At 43.4% G+C, this 14,292-nt stretch overlaps 2 protein-coding genes across 2 annotated transcripts in view; both read left to right on the top strand.

The window, feature by feature from the left end:
• The window catches only part of LOC102463330 (protein-L-isoaspartate(D-aspartate) O-methyltransferase-like), a 101,234-nt gene extending 97,909 nt beyond the window's left edge, over positions 1-3,325 (top strand). Inside the window, exons 6-8 of the mRNA XM_075926111.1 lie at positions 166-286; positions 2,641-2,726; positions 3,152-3,325. Of these exons, the coding sequence (XP_075782226.1) occupies positions 166-286; positions 2,641-2,726; positions 3,152-3,325 (381 nt within the window). The remainder of the gene's footprint in view (positions 1-165; positions 287-2,640; positions 2,727-3,151) is intronic.
• Positions 3,326-4,989: 1,664 nt separating this feature from the next.
• RPUSD2 (RNA pseudouridine synthase domain containing 2) lies at positions 4,990-14,035 on the top strand. Its single transcript, XM_075927100.1, has 3 exons — positions 4,990-5,791; positions 8,294-8,590; positions 11,485-14,035. The coding sequence occupies exons 1-3, from the start codon at positions 5,267-5,269 to the stop codon at positions 12,271-12,273; spliced, it is 1,611 nt and encodes a 536-aa protein (XP_075783215.1). The 5' UTR covers positions 4,990-5,266; the 3' UTR covers positions 12,274-14,035.
• The last annotated feature ends 257 nt before the right edge of the window (positions 14,036-14,292 follow it).

Consider the following 14,292-nt stretch of genomic DNA (forward strand, 5'->3'; position numbering starts at 1 on the left):
TCATTAATAATAACTTTATACAGAATTTGCACCTCCTTTTCAGATATTCCTCATAAACAGATAAGTCCCTGGAAATTCTCTCTGATCCTTCCACTGCAACCGTGTAAAACCCTGTAAAATGCGTAGAGACTGTGTGCACATAATGAAGCAACTCTCTGGTTTCAGGTGGGTTCCACAGGGAAAGCAGTGGGCATAGAACACATTGAAGAGCTGGTCCGTGAATCCATTAGAAATGTCAAAGAGGATGATCCATCTCTGCTCACTTCTGGTCGTCTAAAGCTTCTGGGTGAGCTCTGTGGCCTTGGCATTTCGTTCCTCTACCTGAACGTGCTGTAGCCTGGCAGTGCTCAGTCCTTGCTGGTTTTAGAGATCTGCCTGTCTGTGGTTGGAATGTCTCTGTCATGGTAGTACTCAAGTGCTTGTCACAGTAGTATTAAGACTGTTTTTCTGTTGAATAACATTGTGATGGGTTGGATCACAGAGGTCCCTTGGGGACTGTCACATGATGAGCTGATCATACCACTGGTCCCACCAACCTGTCCTCTGGGGCATCCCACCACCCTATTCTGCTGGGTCAGAAGCTCTAGTCTCCCCCAGCAAAGGTAGAGTTGAGATGACAGTCCCCAGCAGACTAACATGAGAGGAGAGATTATGTACAAGAATTTGACAGCATCCTGGAGCACAGCCTTCAATAGGGACCAAAACTCCAAATAAATGTCTAAAGTCTGTATAAAGATTTTACACAGAGAAGTCATAAGTTCACTACCTTTCTCAATAAAAGAAAGAAATGCATAGCAGTTACTCTACCTCCTCCAACCAGTAACAATTATTTACACTGGGTTTGATAATAAACAAGCATGTTTTAGTAAGTACTAGCAAACTTATCCAGCATTGACAGGGGTCTAGTGGTGTGGGGGGTGCAGAACTCAGGGCATGGCCTTGAGGATGGGGGTGGAGGAGTGCAAGAGTGAGGGGTTGGGGGATCAGGAGGGGTTCAGAGCAGGAGGGTCCATCTGGCATACTTAGTGTGCTGGCAGTCAAGGTAGCAGAGCCCTAGTCCTGCTGGCTGCTCCCTTGATGGTACGGCTGACCCCAGTGGACAATCTGCAGAATGGCTGTCCCCTGCAGGCTTGATGCCCCAGTGGCAACTCTCCTATTATGTCCCTCCAAACAGCAGCCCTTCCCTCTTCATGTTATGGAAAACTGTCCCCTTTTTTCCAGGGCTTCTGGTTGTCTTGGCACAACCAAACCCTGATCATGCTTTAAGTTAGGAGAAAGAAGGCTGCATACCAAATTGTTCAGGACTCCTTCTAAACAGATGTAGTCACTTAAATCCATCTACATGTATGAGTCCAAGTGAAAATGGGACCAATCAAAGCAAGTTGCTATTCTAAAATAAACAAGATGCCAGTTATGCCTAATATACTAAGAGAGACTGTTACAGGTCATATTCTTACCCTAATCCTTATTTCAGGTAAAATCCTTTGAGTTAGAACTGATCTTTTCTCTGGCTTGGGTCTACAGCTTCTTATGTACTCTTAGAATAGACAGGCAGTTTTGAAAAGCCAGCTGAAGATGACTTACTACTTCCCATTCCTTAAATAGAATTTCTCCAGGACAGGAATCCTTTGTTTAATTTCCCCCATACCTATAGAAAAATATCAAATTCAAGATGGATTCCAGCACTACGTGTCATGGTGACAGTCTTTCTAGGACCAACCACAGTTTGGGTTTTCAGGGAAAAACAAAACCATTTACTGATCCTTGTCTTCGGCATTGGATCATTAAGTATGTACTACTAATGGCTTTCACTGGCAGGTTTATGCTTCAGATTTCTAACTTTCCATACCAGAATATGTACATGCAAAAAGAATTTGCACATTCAGCAGATTATAGGCTCTTGAATTCTAGGTTTCTTGATCGGTTATGCATATTCGTATTAAAATGTATTTTCATAAAAGCCATGGGAGCATAGTGTCAAGCCTTCATTTTCACAGGTAAGTGAAAATTACAGGTAGGTGGCTTATAGCACTGACTGAAGCCATATATAATGTAGGCAGTTGATTCATCTCCAATCAGCACTTGTCAATACAACTTTTTCCTTATTGGTGTGCAACAATTCTTATTTCAGTACTCAGCCCCTCTTAAGTAAACAGTTTCAGAGGGGTAGCTGAGTTAGTCTGTAACAGGAAAAACTTAAAGAGAAGTCTAGTATCACTTTAAAGACTAACAAAACACGTAGATGTTATCATGAGCTTTCGTGGGCACAATCCACTTCTTCAGATGTGTTAATGCTACATGGTCAAAAATCAAACCCAAACTCTACTTCTGTTGTTATCCATCAGATTTGAATCTAGGTCTCTGGACTCCTGTATCTCCACTTACCTACTTTGTCTTATTGAGCCCTTCCCAGTGTTGGTGCTTCCTTCTAACAATATTTTCTGTTTCCAAAAATCTATCTTTCTTTAAAAGTTAACTTCCTAGAGCAGCCTGTCTTAGTAACATTCTTGTAGAATCCCTAATTGTCAATACAATTGATGTACAGAGTCCACATACCTTTTGTGTGAAAGATAAAATAGAGGATTATCTAGGTTAAGTTGCCATATGAACAGAGATCTTCTTTACGTATTACCTCTGTAGTTGGAGATGGCAGGCAGGGATATCCTGAAGAAGCACCTTTTGATGCCATCCATGTTGGAGCAGCAGCAGACACTGTACCAAAGGAGGTAAGTATGAACAGAGCTGGAATAGCGTCCTTTCAGTTCTGTGTGAGATACTATTACTGTTTTGGTGGACATAATAGATCTCATAATCAGCTTTACTTTTGTCTTTCCTTATTTAAACTTCAGAGGGGTAGCTGAGTTAATCTGTAACTGGAAAAACTTAACAGTCTAGTAGCACCTTAAAGACTAACAAAACATGATGGTATGAGCTTTCATGGGCAAAATCCACTTCTTCTGATGGCTGGAGTATTAAAAGTCCAGATCCAAGAATAAGGAACTCGGGATGGGGATGTTCAAATTACAAGAGGCTGATGAGGAAAAATTAGCACCTCGGTTGGTTGGTTGGTTAAGTTATTAGGCTGTGGAAGGTATTTAAATTTATTTAAACTTGTTTTTGGTTCTTGCTGATATTCTTTTCTGATTGCCAGTTGCTGAAACAGTTGAAGCCAGGTGGCCGTTTGATCTTGCCAGTTGGGCCTGCAGGTGCAAACCAGGTTCTGATGCAATATGACAAAACCAGTGATGGGCAAATTGTGGAAAGACAACTGATGGGAGTGATCTATGTTCCCTTGACAGATAAGGAGAAGCAGTGGTCTCGGTAAAAATATTTCCCTGGTTCTATTTTGTCTTCAGAGGGGTAGCTGAGTTAGTCTGTAACAGGAAAAACTTAAAAAACAACAAATAGACTAGTAGCACCTTAAAGACTAACAAAATGTGATGGTGGTGGTATGAACTTTCATGGACGCAATCCACTTCTTCAGATGAAGCCAGACATCTGAAGTGGGTTGCGCCCATGAAAGTTCATGATACCGTCTACATGTTTTGTTAGGCTTTAAGGTGTTACTAGTCTATTTGTTGTTTTTAAAGTTTTTCCTAATTTGTCTTGTTACATTTGTTTTTATCAATGAGAAGATGTTGAAAGCAGGATAAAAAGTCAACCCCCCAGATTTGTATCCAATGCAGTGAGCTAGGTGAAGGGAAGGGGTTTACATACTGTGCATCTCCTGGTATTTTAGAGATTAAAGATTAATAGAGCATTATCGCTCCCAGCACAGTCTGGCCTTCTGTTTTTCATAAATATTTTATTCATATGCATTATCATTGGAAAAAGACAACACGGAATTTATTCACAGCAATAACAGTTGCCTTTTTTTTTCTACACATAGGGATGAATTCTAACAGAATATCAAATTCTCTTGGAAAAGCTCATGAACCAGTTCCTGAGGAAGCAGCTATAGATGTGTATGACTTTTGCTTTATAAATCTTTTTTTTTAAACGTGGACATATTGCAAAGGTGTGTTCTGCTTTTTAAAGAATTTGGTATGGAAGAGTGAGAGGAGAATATTCTTCCTCAATCAACACCCAGTTCCTGGGCTGTGGAGACCTTGACTTACCTCTTCCTGGACTCTTAGTAAAGCCAGATAAGCTGACTTGCTGTTTGGTCGGCAAGTATATAATATCCATGCAGATAGAGAAGGGAGAGTTACAATACTGTTATAGATTTGAGAATTCATGTGTATTGTACTTGATTAAATGGTAGTGCATTATATTCATGACTTCATCTGATGCTTGAAGAACAGCTACAGTATTAATTTGATACATTTAACGTTCTAGATTAAATTTTTTTCATCCCTTTTGGGAAGCTAGTCCACCAGCTCTAGCAACACGTGTGTAGCTGAAGCCAGGACTTGACATTAGCAACCATGTAAATACTTCATCAGAATTGAAAGAGAGGCTCCCAGGACTTTCTCTTAACTTATTTTTTCCCTCCATTGAGTAGCTATTTTTAAGATGAAACAGACAGTTCCCATGTTTCATATGATACTAATTAGCCCTGTTTTGAAATTGGAATGTGCATGTTCTAGAAGCTGAAATCTTTTTCTTTCCTCAAATTGGGTTCTGAAAGGTGGTGGTCCAATTTAATAAAGCTGAACTAAGGAAGCTCTTACTGGCATTTCATGCTTACCTTATCTAAAGAAAAAGACAGCATTGGAAATCCTCATGCCAGCAGTGCGGGGGCAGAGTGATGTTTTTGTAAGGACCAAATGGCCCTCTAGGGCTTGCTTCACTTTTCTTGATAAGTGAGGCTTATCCATCCCGTTATGCCTTTCGGACACGTTTTCTGGTCCCCTGTCCTGGGCAGCTTGCTACTTTCATAGCTGGCTGTTGCTTCCTGCATTTGTGTCCATCAGTTTCCTGTACAGCTTGTGCGTGATGGAGGGGGGGAGCGAACGGGCTAGGGGCTAGCAGACTTGGCGAGGACAAAGCAGGAGCCCAGCATGTCGTAGATGGCGTGGCTGGGATACTAGCACAATCACTGCAACTGCCACGGCCAGATTGGCGGCAGAGCCCGTGCTCAAGCCGCAGGGGTTTGCCCATTGCACTGTCCTGGCTCCCTCTTCCCGCGGCCTGGCTGTAGCGTGCAGCGGTGGCCCGCTCCCCCTATGTAACAAACTGCGCCGGTGAGCTCAGCGGAGCGCGCGGCTAACTCCTGCCAAAGGGGCGGGGCACTCTGTGTTGCCTGTGCTAGACGTCACCGTAAATGGGAGAGCTGATTGGCTGGGCCGCAGGGCATCACGCGCACGCCGGGGCCATGTGGGCGAGGTCGGCCGCGGTGCGGGCGCTGGCTGCCGAGTGGGGCCTGCTCCGAGCCGGCTGCTCGCGCTCCGCGCAAGCGCCGCGCATGGAGGAGCCCGGCCCGGGGAGCAGCGAGCCCGATGCGCCCCCCGCGGCCAAGCGGCGGCGGCTGCTGGCTGGGGAGGCGAAGGGGCCGGGCCGCGCCGAGCGCTACGTGCCGCCCCCGAGGAAGCGCAACCCCGGCGTGAGCTTCAGCGAGGCGCACTTCGCCGAGACCCGCTACTACTTCGAGGGCGGGCTGCGCAAGGTGCGGCCCTACCACTTCGACTTCCAGACCTACTGCAAGGGGCGCTGGGTGGGCAGGAGCCTGCTGCACGTCTTCAGCACCGAGTTCCGCGCCCAGCCCATCGGCTACTACCGCGCCGCGGCCAGCGCCGGCCGCCTGCGCCTCAACGAGCAGCCCGTGCGGGACCTCGGCATCGTGCTCAAGGCGAGTCACCGGACAGGGCCCCCGCCCGCCTGCGCCAGACTCCGGGTTACCGGGGCGTGGCACCCGGGCAGTCGTAGGTTATAGCTCATGGCGGGCGGGGGAGGGAACAACTTTAACCCCCCCCCCCCCTTGGAAGAGAGACGTCTTCCCGCGTGCAGCTCCCCTACCTGGCCCTTCGGTCGTCTTCACGCTCGCCTTCCTGCTGCCTCTGTGGGGCACAGCCCTGCCCACTGGGCGGCTCACGGCTGCCGCTCTCTAAGAGGAAGAACTTCAACAACAACAAAGTCTGGTAGCACTTTAAAGATTAACAAGGCATGTAGATGGTAGCATGAGCTTTCCTGGGCACAGCCCACTTCTTCAGATGATCTGAGTGTCAGATGTCCAGAACCAAGAATAAATGGGGAAAGAACAAATATATGGGAGGAGGAGGAAGAAAGAGGCAGTGAGTAGATGAGTTTCAAAGTAAAAGTGGAGTCAATCTGTAGCAGGAAAAATTGAACAACAAATGGTTGTCACCAAATTATTTTTGTTACCATATGATCAGAAAAAGAGCCATAACAACATGTTCGAGAACTAGGTTCTTTATGTAGGCTATTCTCATCCCTACTCTAGGTCACTGCAAATCAGCTACATACATTTCAAAAGATCACTTTAATTAGCTGGGCTTTGCAATCTAGCTAGGGGGTTTGGGATTCTACTTGATCTTGATTTCTTCTATAGCAGGAAACATAACACCTTTTTCTCCATCCACCAGGAGCCAGGCAATGAAGCTGCATCTGCAGTAATCTTTAACCTCCATGGATACTCGTTAAGGAATCTCCAAGTTAGCACCTTAAAGACTAAATAGTTAAATGAGGCTGATAACCATTAGTTTGCACTAGGAAAGGCAGAGTACTAACAACAGATTCTATACAAATATCAAGAACTATTGGCACGTTCATTATTTGGTTGGTTGATAATGTCCCAGCCATCCAGTATCACAAATTAAACTATCTGCATGAGAAACTTGTGAATCCTTCTCTATATATTTGGCTTGTGGAATTGGTTTGTAACAAAACAGTAACTTGGAGATTCCTTAACGAGTATCCATGGAGGTTAAAGATTACTGCAGATGCAGCTTCATTGCCTGGCTCCTGGTGGATGGAGAAAAAGGTGTCATGTTTCCTGCTATAGAAGAAATCAAGATCAAGTAGAATCCCAAACCCCCTAGCTAGATTGCAAAGCCCAGCTAATTAAAGTGATCTTTTGAAATGTATGTAGCTGATTTGCAGTGACCTAGAGTAGGGATGAGAATAGCCTACATAAAGAACCTAGTTCTCGAACATGTTGTTATGGCTCTTTTTCTGATCATATGGTAACAAAAATAATTTGGTGACAACCATATTTAAATATAGTCAGTGCTTCTTTCTTTTTTTTTTTCTTTTTTTTTTTTTTTTTTGTGTGTGTGACGGTATGCATCACTATGGCATACTGTCACCTTTGGGTGCATTTGCAGTTTTCACCCAGCACAGCCCCAGCCGGCCCTGGGAGCACTCACGCCATGCTAGACAGAAGCCTGCTCAGGACACTCAGCAATTTAAAGGGTCTGCAACCGCATTTCGGCCCCAGTGGTTTTTTCCTGGCATGTCCCCCAGGACAACTTTGCCATCTGGCAACCCTAGTACCGGCATTTTTTTTTTTTTAAACAAAAATGTTTTTAAAGTGCTACCAGACTATTTGTTGTGTTTTTAAGTTTTAGCTCAATTAATGTGGCTTTCAGGGCAAAGGTAACATACCTGCAGGAGTCAGGGAGAAATGTATCCCCTTTAGGCAGCATTACCCACAAGTGGCCTTTTGCTGGGGGGGCCTTTTGCCCCCCTTGCTGCCTCTGATACTGTCCTAACCCATGTGCAGAATCCCAGTTGCTTGGCACGCCCAAATATTTGGGGCACCACTGAATCTTAATACTCACCCATCTTCACCTTATCCCTCTCCTGTGGCTTTTCTTGGAGAGGGTCTAATTAACTTAAAAGTGAAAAAGCTGTCATACCAATTAGCAGAACTAATTCAAGTGGTAATGAAATAATTTTCCAACCCCTGTCTGTTTCTGAATTTAGGACAGGGCCTTAGTTTAAAAATTGCGTTTAAAAAAAATTCATTATTGTTGCTTAAACTATAAAATCACATCTCTTTAAAAAATCCTCCTCCTCCTGTCTGCCATCGGGTATAGGGCACCAATTTAATAGTACTGTGTAGGGCCCCATACATTCTACGGATGGCTCTGTCTTTTGCATTATGAGTCTTCCCCTTGCCTAAGAAAATTATAGGCATGAGAGTCTTATTGAGATGAGCTTTGATGAACCAGTATGCTAAATTATAATACGTTTTTATTTTTCAGTGCAGTTTTAGTTGGCTTCTTGATATAGGGTTTCACTTTGTTCTGGATGTGGGGTTTGGATCCCTTATTTCTCTCAAATTGATGTTTGAGGAAATTGTATCTCTTCTAATCTATTTTGGTTATAGAATAACGATTTTCTGAGGAATACAGTGCATCGCCATGAGCCTCCAGTCACTGCTCAGCCTATCCAAATTTTGGTAGACAATGACGAGATGGTGGTTGTGGACAAGCCCTCATCTTTACCAGTACACCCATGTGGCAGATTTCGACACAATACAGTCATCTTCATTTTGGGCAAAGAGCATAACCTGAAGGAGTTGCACACTATTCACCGGCTTGATCGCATGACTTCTGGTGTGCTCATGTTTGCCAAGACTGCAGAAGTGTCTAAGAGGATTGATGAGCAAGTTCGACAAAGACAGGTGAGGACTGAAATGATGTTCAAAGTGCATCCTTAAAGAAATGATGAAGTAGATTTGGTCCAACTACAGGTTGTTGGCCAAACACAAGTCCCAAAATTTTCATTGCAGCATGTGGCTGCATTCATTTTTAATTTTTGTACACACAATGTATGTCTAGGGGGATTGCATTTTAAGATCTGTGGTCTCAGTAGATCAGAACTCTTCACTAAGACAGGTGCAAATTGTACCTTTTGTGCTCTTGGTAAGATGCTAAAGTGGTGCTCCACTGAGCAGAATTGGGGTGCCTCAGTAGGTTGTATAGTTAAGAAATGTACTAGCTTTAATAAAATCCCTATTTCAGTTTTGAAGGACTAATATTTTCCCATAAGTATTTCATGCAGTATCCTGTTGTGACATTCCCCAGGGTGCATTCGGTACTGCTATATCCCCTCCAGCCTGCGATGCCCCTTTTCCATTTGCTTTGGTGATGAATGCAAACCTTTCTGGGCTCTGATCGTTCATGTGAAGTCTCTCTCAGCTGAGCACATGAATGATATGCCCTGCCATCTGTGGATGACATCTGAATATCCCTGAGTCCCAGCCTTGTAACATTCATTAGCCCACTGGACCAGACAAGCTTGTAAATTAGTCTGTCATTTCTTCAAAAGGTAACGAATATGCACCAGTCTTTGCCTTAAGTGGAAGCTTCTCAAACACGTTGGTTTAAATTTATTATATTGGCAATTTTAAAATATTCGAGTATGTTGATTTCAATTAAAACAATACAAAATCTACAGTGTTCAATTTGTGTTTTTACAGTGCAAATATTTGTAATCAAAAATATAAATGAAATAGAATTTTTCAATTGACCTCATACTAGCCCATTCAGTGCTACTTACTCAGCTAATTGCTTAAGACAAAAAAGTTTGTGTACAGGAGATAATGCTGCACACTTCTTATTTAAAGTGATACTTGGAAGTAAAAACAGACATTTGCATGGAACTTTTCTAGCCAGAATTACAAGGTATTTATGTACCAGGTATGCTAAATATTTGTATGCTTCGACTTGTAAGCGCTAAAGTTTCGCATTTTTTTGGTTTTGGTTTTGAGTGAAGTTATATAAAAATAATAATTCTACCTTTGTAAGTTAAATTTGCACAATACAGATTGCACTACAGTACTTGTATGATCTGAGCTGAAAAAATACTTTTTTACAGTGCAAATATTTGTAATGGAAAAATAGAGCACAGTACACGTTGAATTGATGATCAATTTGTAATCGATATATTTGAAGACGTAGAAAAACATACAAAATATTAATAATCTTTAAATTATTTTGATACAGGGAGAGGGGGGACGCAGCTGGGAGGGGGGGAGGCAATAGCTCCGCGAAGCCAGTGTTCCTGCTTGCCCACCCCACCCTGCACTGCTACCTCTGATAGAGAGGCAGCAGTTGTGGGGAGCAGGCAGCTCCGCGGGAACCGATATGTGTAGAGAATTGGCTTGAAATCTGGCTCCCCATGTGTACTAGCTCCTGCCTTCTTCCTCTCCTCTTCCCCCCCCCCCCCCCACCTTGCACACTACTGCCTCTCTGGCTCCCCACGGGCATCAGCTCCCGCCCCTCCCCGCCCCCTTGCTGCCTCTGATACAGCAAAAGAGTGGGGGGGGGGGGCGCCATTTGGATTTATTGATATACCCAGGCTTATAGGTGAATCATTTAAATGACTATATGCTAACATCCCTACCCGTGAATGGCAAGGGTTTACTATAGATAAGTTCATGGAAGATAGGTTGGTCTGTGGCTGTTACCCAGATGGGCAGCAATGGTATCCCTAGTCTTTGTCAGAAGCTGGGAAATGATGACAGGGAATGGATCACTAGATAATTGTGTGCTGTTCATTCCCTCTGGGTCATCTGACATTGGCCACTGTCAGAAAACTGGATGTGAGGGTAGATGGACCAATGGGTATGACCCAGTATGGCCCTTCTTATGTTGAATTGTTTTCCGTTAAATACAGAGTTAACAGTTTTTAGTTTGACTTTCAGCATCTCGACTTCAAAAATTGTTCCAGCATCCCTGTTGTCCTTAGTTCTATGATGCACCTTTGTGTTTCAAGTGACCTTCTGTGACTAAAGAATGGGAAGGAGAGGTATCTAAAGGCATTATTTCTCCCTTCTTATCTTTCAACTCTTTGTACTGAAAGAGTATTTTCTGGTTCATAGTGTTAGGCAGTTCCCTTACATGAGGTGCCAGCTGTCCTTGAGATAAATTATAAATTTCTTGTTTATCACTCTCCTGCTGGAATATCTCTGATTAAATAGGTCATGTCCTTTTAGCACCTAGCTGATGAGCCAGTGTGCCTTTGGCTTTGAGGAAAATGGTCTGAGGGCATTACCCAAACTATAGCACATTTCCATAACAATCCTATACCAAAATCTCATAGCTCCATATGCAGTGTTAAGACCCGCATTTTGATAGGACAGTGCTCAGACAGTTTTCAAATACTACCTCACAAAGGTGTTCTTCATACAGGGCCTGCAACCTGCCCAAAGCCCATTTGTGAGATTTGTGGCAAGGGCACAAAACAAGGGACACAAGGAAAATCTGAAGTTTTACTTGACATGTTGAATTATTATTCAAGTTTGATAGCTTCCTAAAGTAGGCCTGAATGGGACAGAAACCAGTGTAAGTTAAATAGAAGATTTCATCTTATAATGAAGCACTCTTGAGATGTATGTTTTCTTCTCCTGTTTATCTGCAATCCTATAACTGAAATGTCTGAACTCCCCCAGAGATCTTTAAGTGAAGGGGAGGGTAGGAATGGTTAGTATTAAGCTTAATGTACTTGGCGCTCAGACATTTACATTGAGTCTGAATTGATTTTTCACTCTCTCTTTTTTTTTTTCCCCTGTAGCTGGAAAAGGAGTACGTCTGCCGCGTGCTTGGGGAATTTCCAGAAAATGAAGTGACCTGCGAGGAGCCCATCCTGGTTGTTTCTTACAAAGTGGGGGTGTGTCGTGTGGACTCCAAAGGCAAATCCTGTAAAACTGTCTTCCAAAGACTTAGTTATAATGGTAAAACCAGTGTGGTCAAGTGTTTTCCCTACACTGGTCGTACTCACCAGATCCGGGTCCATTTGCAGTTTCTAGGATATCCTATTGTCAATGACCCCATCTACAATTTGGACGCCTGGGGTCCCTCTAAGGGCAAGGGTGGTGAGATTAATAAGACAGATGAGGAACTTCTGAAGGCTTTAGTGGAAGAACATCGTTCCAAACAGAGCTTGAGCATCTTGGACATTTCAGAGGAGGACTTGAAGCCCATTGTGGGAAATAAAGAATGTGACAGTTCAGGATGCTGTACTGAGCCAGTTGAGATTATGTCCAGAGCTGTAGATTCCTGCAGAACTGATGACTCTAAGAGTCAGAGAGAAGCTGAAATACTGGCTGCTTCACAGAATTCTGACACCAGGCTAGAAACACATGAAGCAAACCCTGAAGGAGCTAGTAAGAGTGGGAATCAAGATGATCATTCAGAAGAAAAGGACCCTCTGTGTGAGGATTGTAAAATAGTGAGGCAGGATCCATCTCCTAAGGAGTTAGTAATGTACTTGCATGCCTTGCGCTACAAGGGAGCAGAGTTTGAGTACAGTTCAAAGATGCCAGACTGGGCTCTGGAAGATTGGGATGAGAGCAAAGAATAGATACTGAGTCTTTTTTGTTTCTTTTTAGTTTTGTTGGAAGGAAAGTATTTGAATCCTGAACTTGTGTGAGACAAAAATACCTCATTGGAGCTACTACTGTCTTCCATCGTTATTTGTGTTGTGCCTGGATTGCTTGTGAATTTTGAGTTGGTGAGAAGTGTTCTTCCAGATTAGTCTCAAACTCTTACCTAACAATGAAGGGAGGAGAGGTGGTTAATCCAAGACACTTTTAATTATGTTTTTCTTTAATATGGCAACAGTGATGGGAGACAAATATTATTCAAAGGTGGGAAGACTGGAACAATCACTTCCTCTTCCTCCCCTTCTCACCACATGTTTGAGGTACATTGTTTGCAAACTGAATGCAGTTGCTTACTAAATGCATACAACTAAGACAATCAGCATAATGTCTCTTTTCTTGTATGTCAAGTTATCTAATCCCTTGTCTTTCTGGATAAGAGCTTGTGCAATATTAGTCAATCTAAAATACTTCAGGTCTCTCACCTAGGTCAATTTCACGTATGTTCCTAATTTTGTTCATACCAGGGAACTGTGCAGGCTGGTTATTTTCCTGCCAGGTAAATAACATTTTATTTGGAATTCTGTGGCATTCTACAGTTCTTATCAAAAAGAGGTTTCCATTCTCCTGTGCATTTCCAGCTCCCTTTTTTGTTTTGGTTTGGTTTTTTGTTCTTGCATTGAGCACAGTCTGTTCTTAAATCAGCTTTGTAAAATTTCTTGGAAAAGCATACTGCTGACTAAAAATTCAGTTGCCCAAAGAAATGGTCTACAATGCTGTTAGTGTCCAGCTCTGTAGATATTCCCACCCAAAACAATCCCTACATAATATTAACCAACCTGTTTCCTTTTCCCTTTTTACTTCCTCCCAAACAGTTTCTCTCCTTATTACTACACCCCATTACCCTTTTGGGTTGTACATATCTTAACTTTCTACTTCCATGTACCTACACACAGGGCTTAGAAAATTGCCAGAAAGCTAAGTCTGATGTGGAAGGTGGCAGGGGCTTGCTACTCTTCATTCTTTTGGCTTTTTTGATGGCTCTAAGGAGTCATGTTTCTGCTACCCTGGCATTCGTTTTACAACTCGTAGCCTTAATAGAAGAAACTTCAGTATCAGCCTCAACTGTTGCTCAGAGACTTTGAGAGTTGCTGCAGAATTATACATCTGATTGCAGCAGTGATACTAGCAAGATACAGGGTTCTGAATGGTAGAAGTAAAGCTGACAGTAGCAGTACTTAGGTTAGTTTTCACCTTGCTACACCTTGTTCTGAAAGCTGTAACTCACGTTAAAGGCATGTGGAGAAGAAAGTCAGTCTATTTATGTGTGTAAGACTTTTTTAGGATATAAAAGTTTACCTTCTGTGGGAGGGCTTTTTTGAAGGGGAGGTCAGTAGTGTATTCCCCTGGACATTTTTTATTTGCCATAAGGGATTTTTCCATACCCTTACCAAAATAATATGGCTTATGTTGGTAGATGTCTGCTGACTCCTTTGTACTTGCCCTGCATCAGATAGTAAACCCAAACCTGTACAAGCCAGAGCATTGCTGGTAAATTTTGTCTGATACTAGGTAATCTTTAAGGATGCCGAGAATTCAGCTAAAACAGAAAAAAGGGAGTGTGGGAAATTTTTGCCAGAGAAATCCTCTCACCACCCAGTGCTTTGTCTGATTAACATGCATTAGTCCTTTTATTATTTACTAGAGGGCTGTACCACCTGCTCACTACACTCATCAACCCCCCTCCTCCGGGAGTAGGCAGCCCCGGACCTCCCTTCTCACCACCAGGCAGGGCCCAGTCCAGGCCACCCCAGCTCCCCCCCCACACCTGTACTTCAGTTTGATCCTCTGCCTCCATTCCTATACTCACCATCCTTCCTATCCTACCCCCTCCACACACCACACTGCCTATCCCTCCTCCCTCCATCCTTCCACACCCATCCCCCTCCCTCCATTCCTATAGCCCCCTCACCCCATCATCCACCCCTAACCCCATTGCC

Source organism: Pelodiscus sinensis, chromosome 4 (genome assembly GCF_049634645.1).
Source record: "Pelodiscus sinensis isolate JC-2024 chromosome 4, ASM4963464v1, whole genome shotgun sequence".
Taxonomy (NCBI): domain Eukaryota; kingdom Metazoa; phylum Chordata; order Testudines; family Trionychidae; genus Pelodiscus; species Pelodiscus sinensis.

Excerpts from the sequence above, each read along its gene's own strand:
- RPUSD2 (XM_075927100.1), top strand. The coding sequence starts at position 5,267 with ATGGGAGAGCTGATTGGCTGGGCCGCAGGGCATCACGCGCACGCCGGG. Across the intron at positions 5,792-8,293 it reads ACCTCGGCATCGTGCTCAAG|AATAACGATTTTCTGAGGAA; the intron begins GCGAGTCACCGG and ends TTTTGGTTATAG. Across the intron at positions 8,591-11,484 it reads AGCAAGTTCGACAAAGACAG|CTGGAAAAGGAGTACGTCTG; the intron begins GTGAGGACTGAA and ends TTTCCCCTGTAG.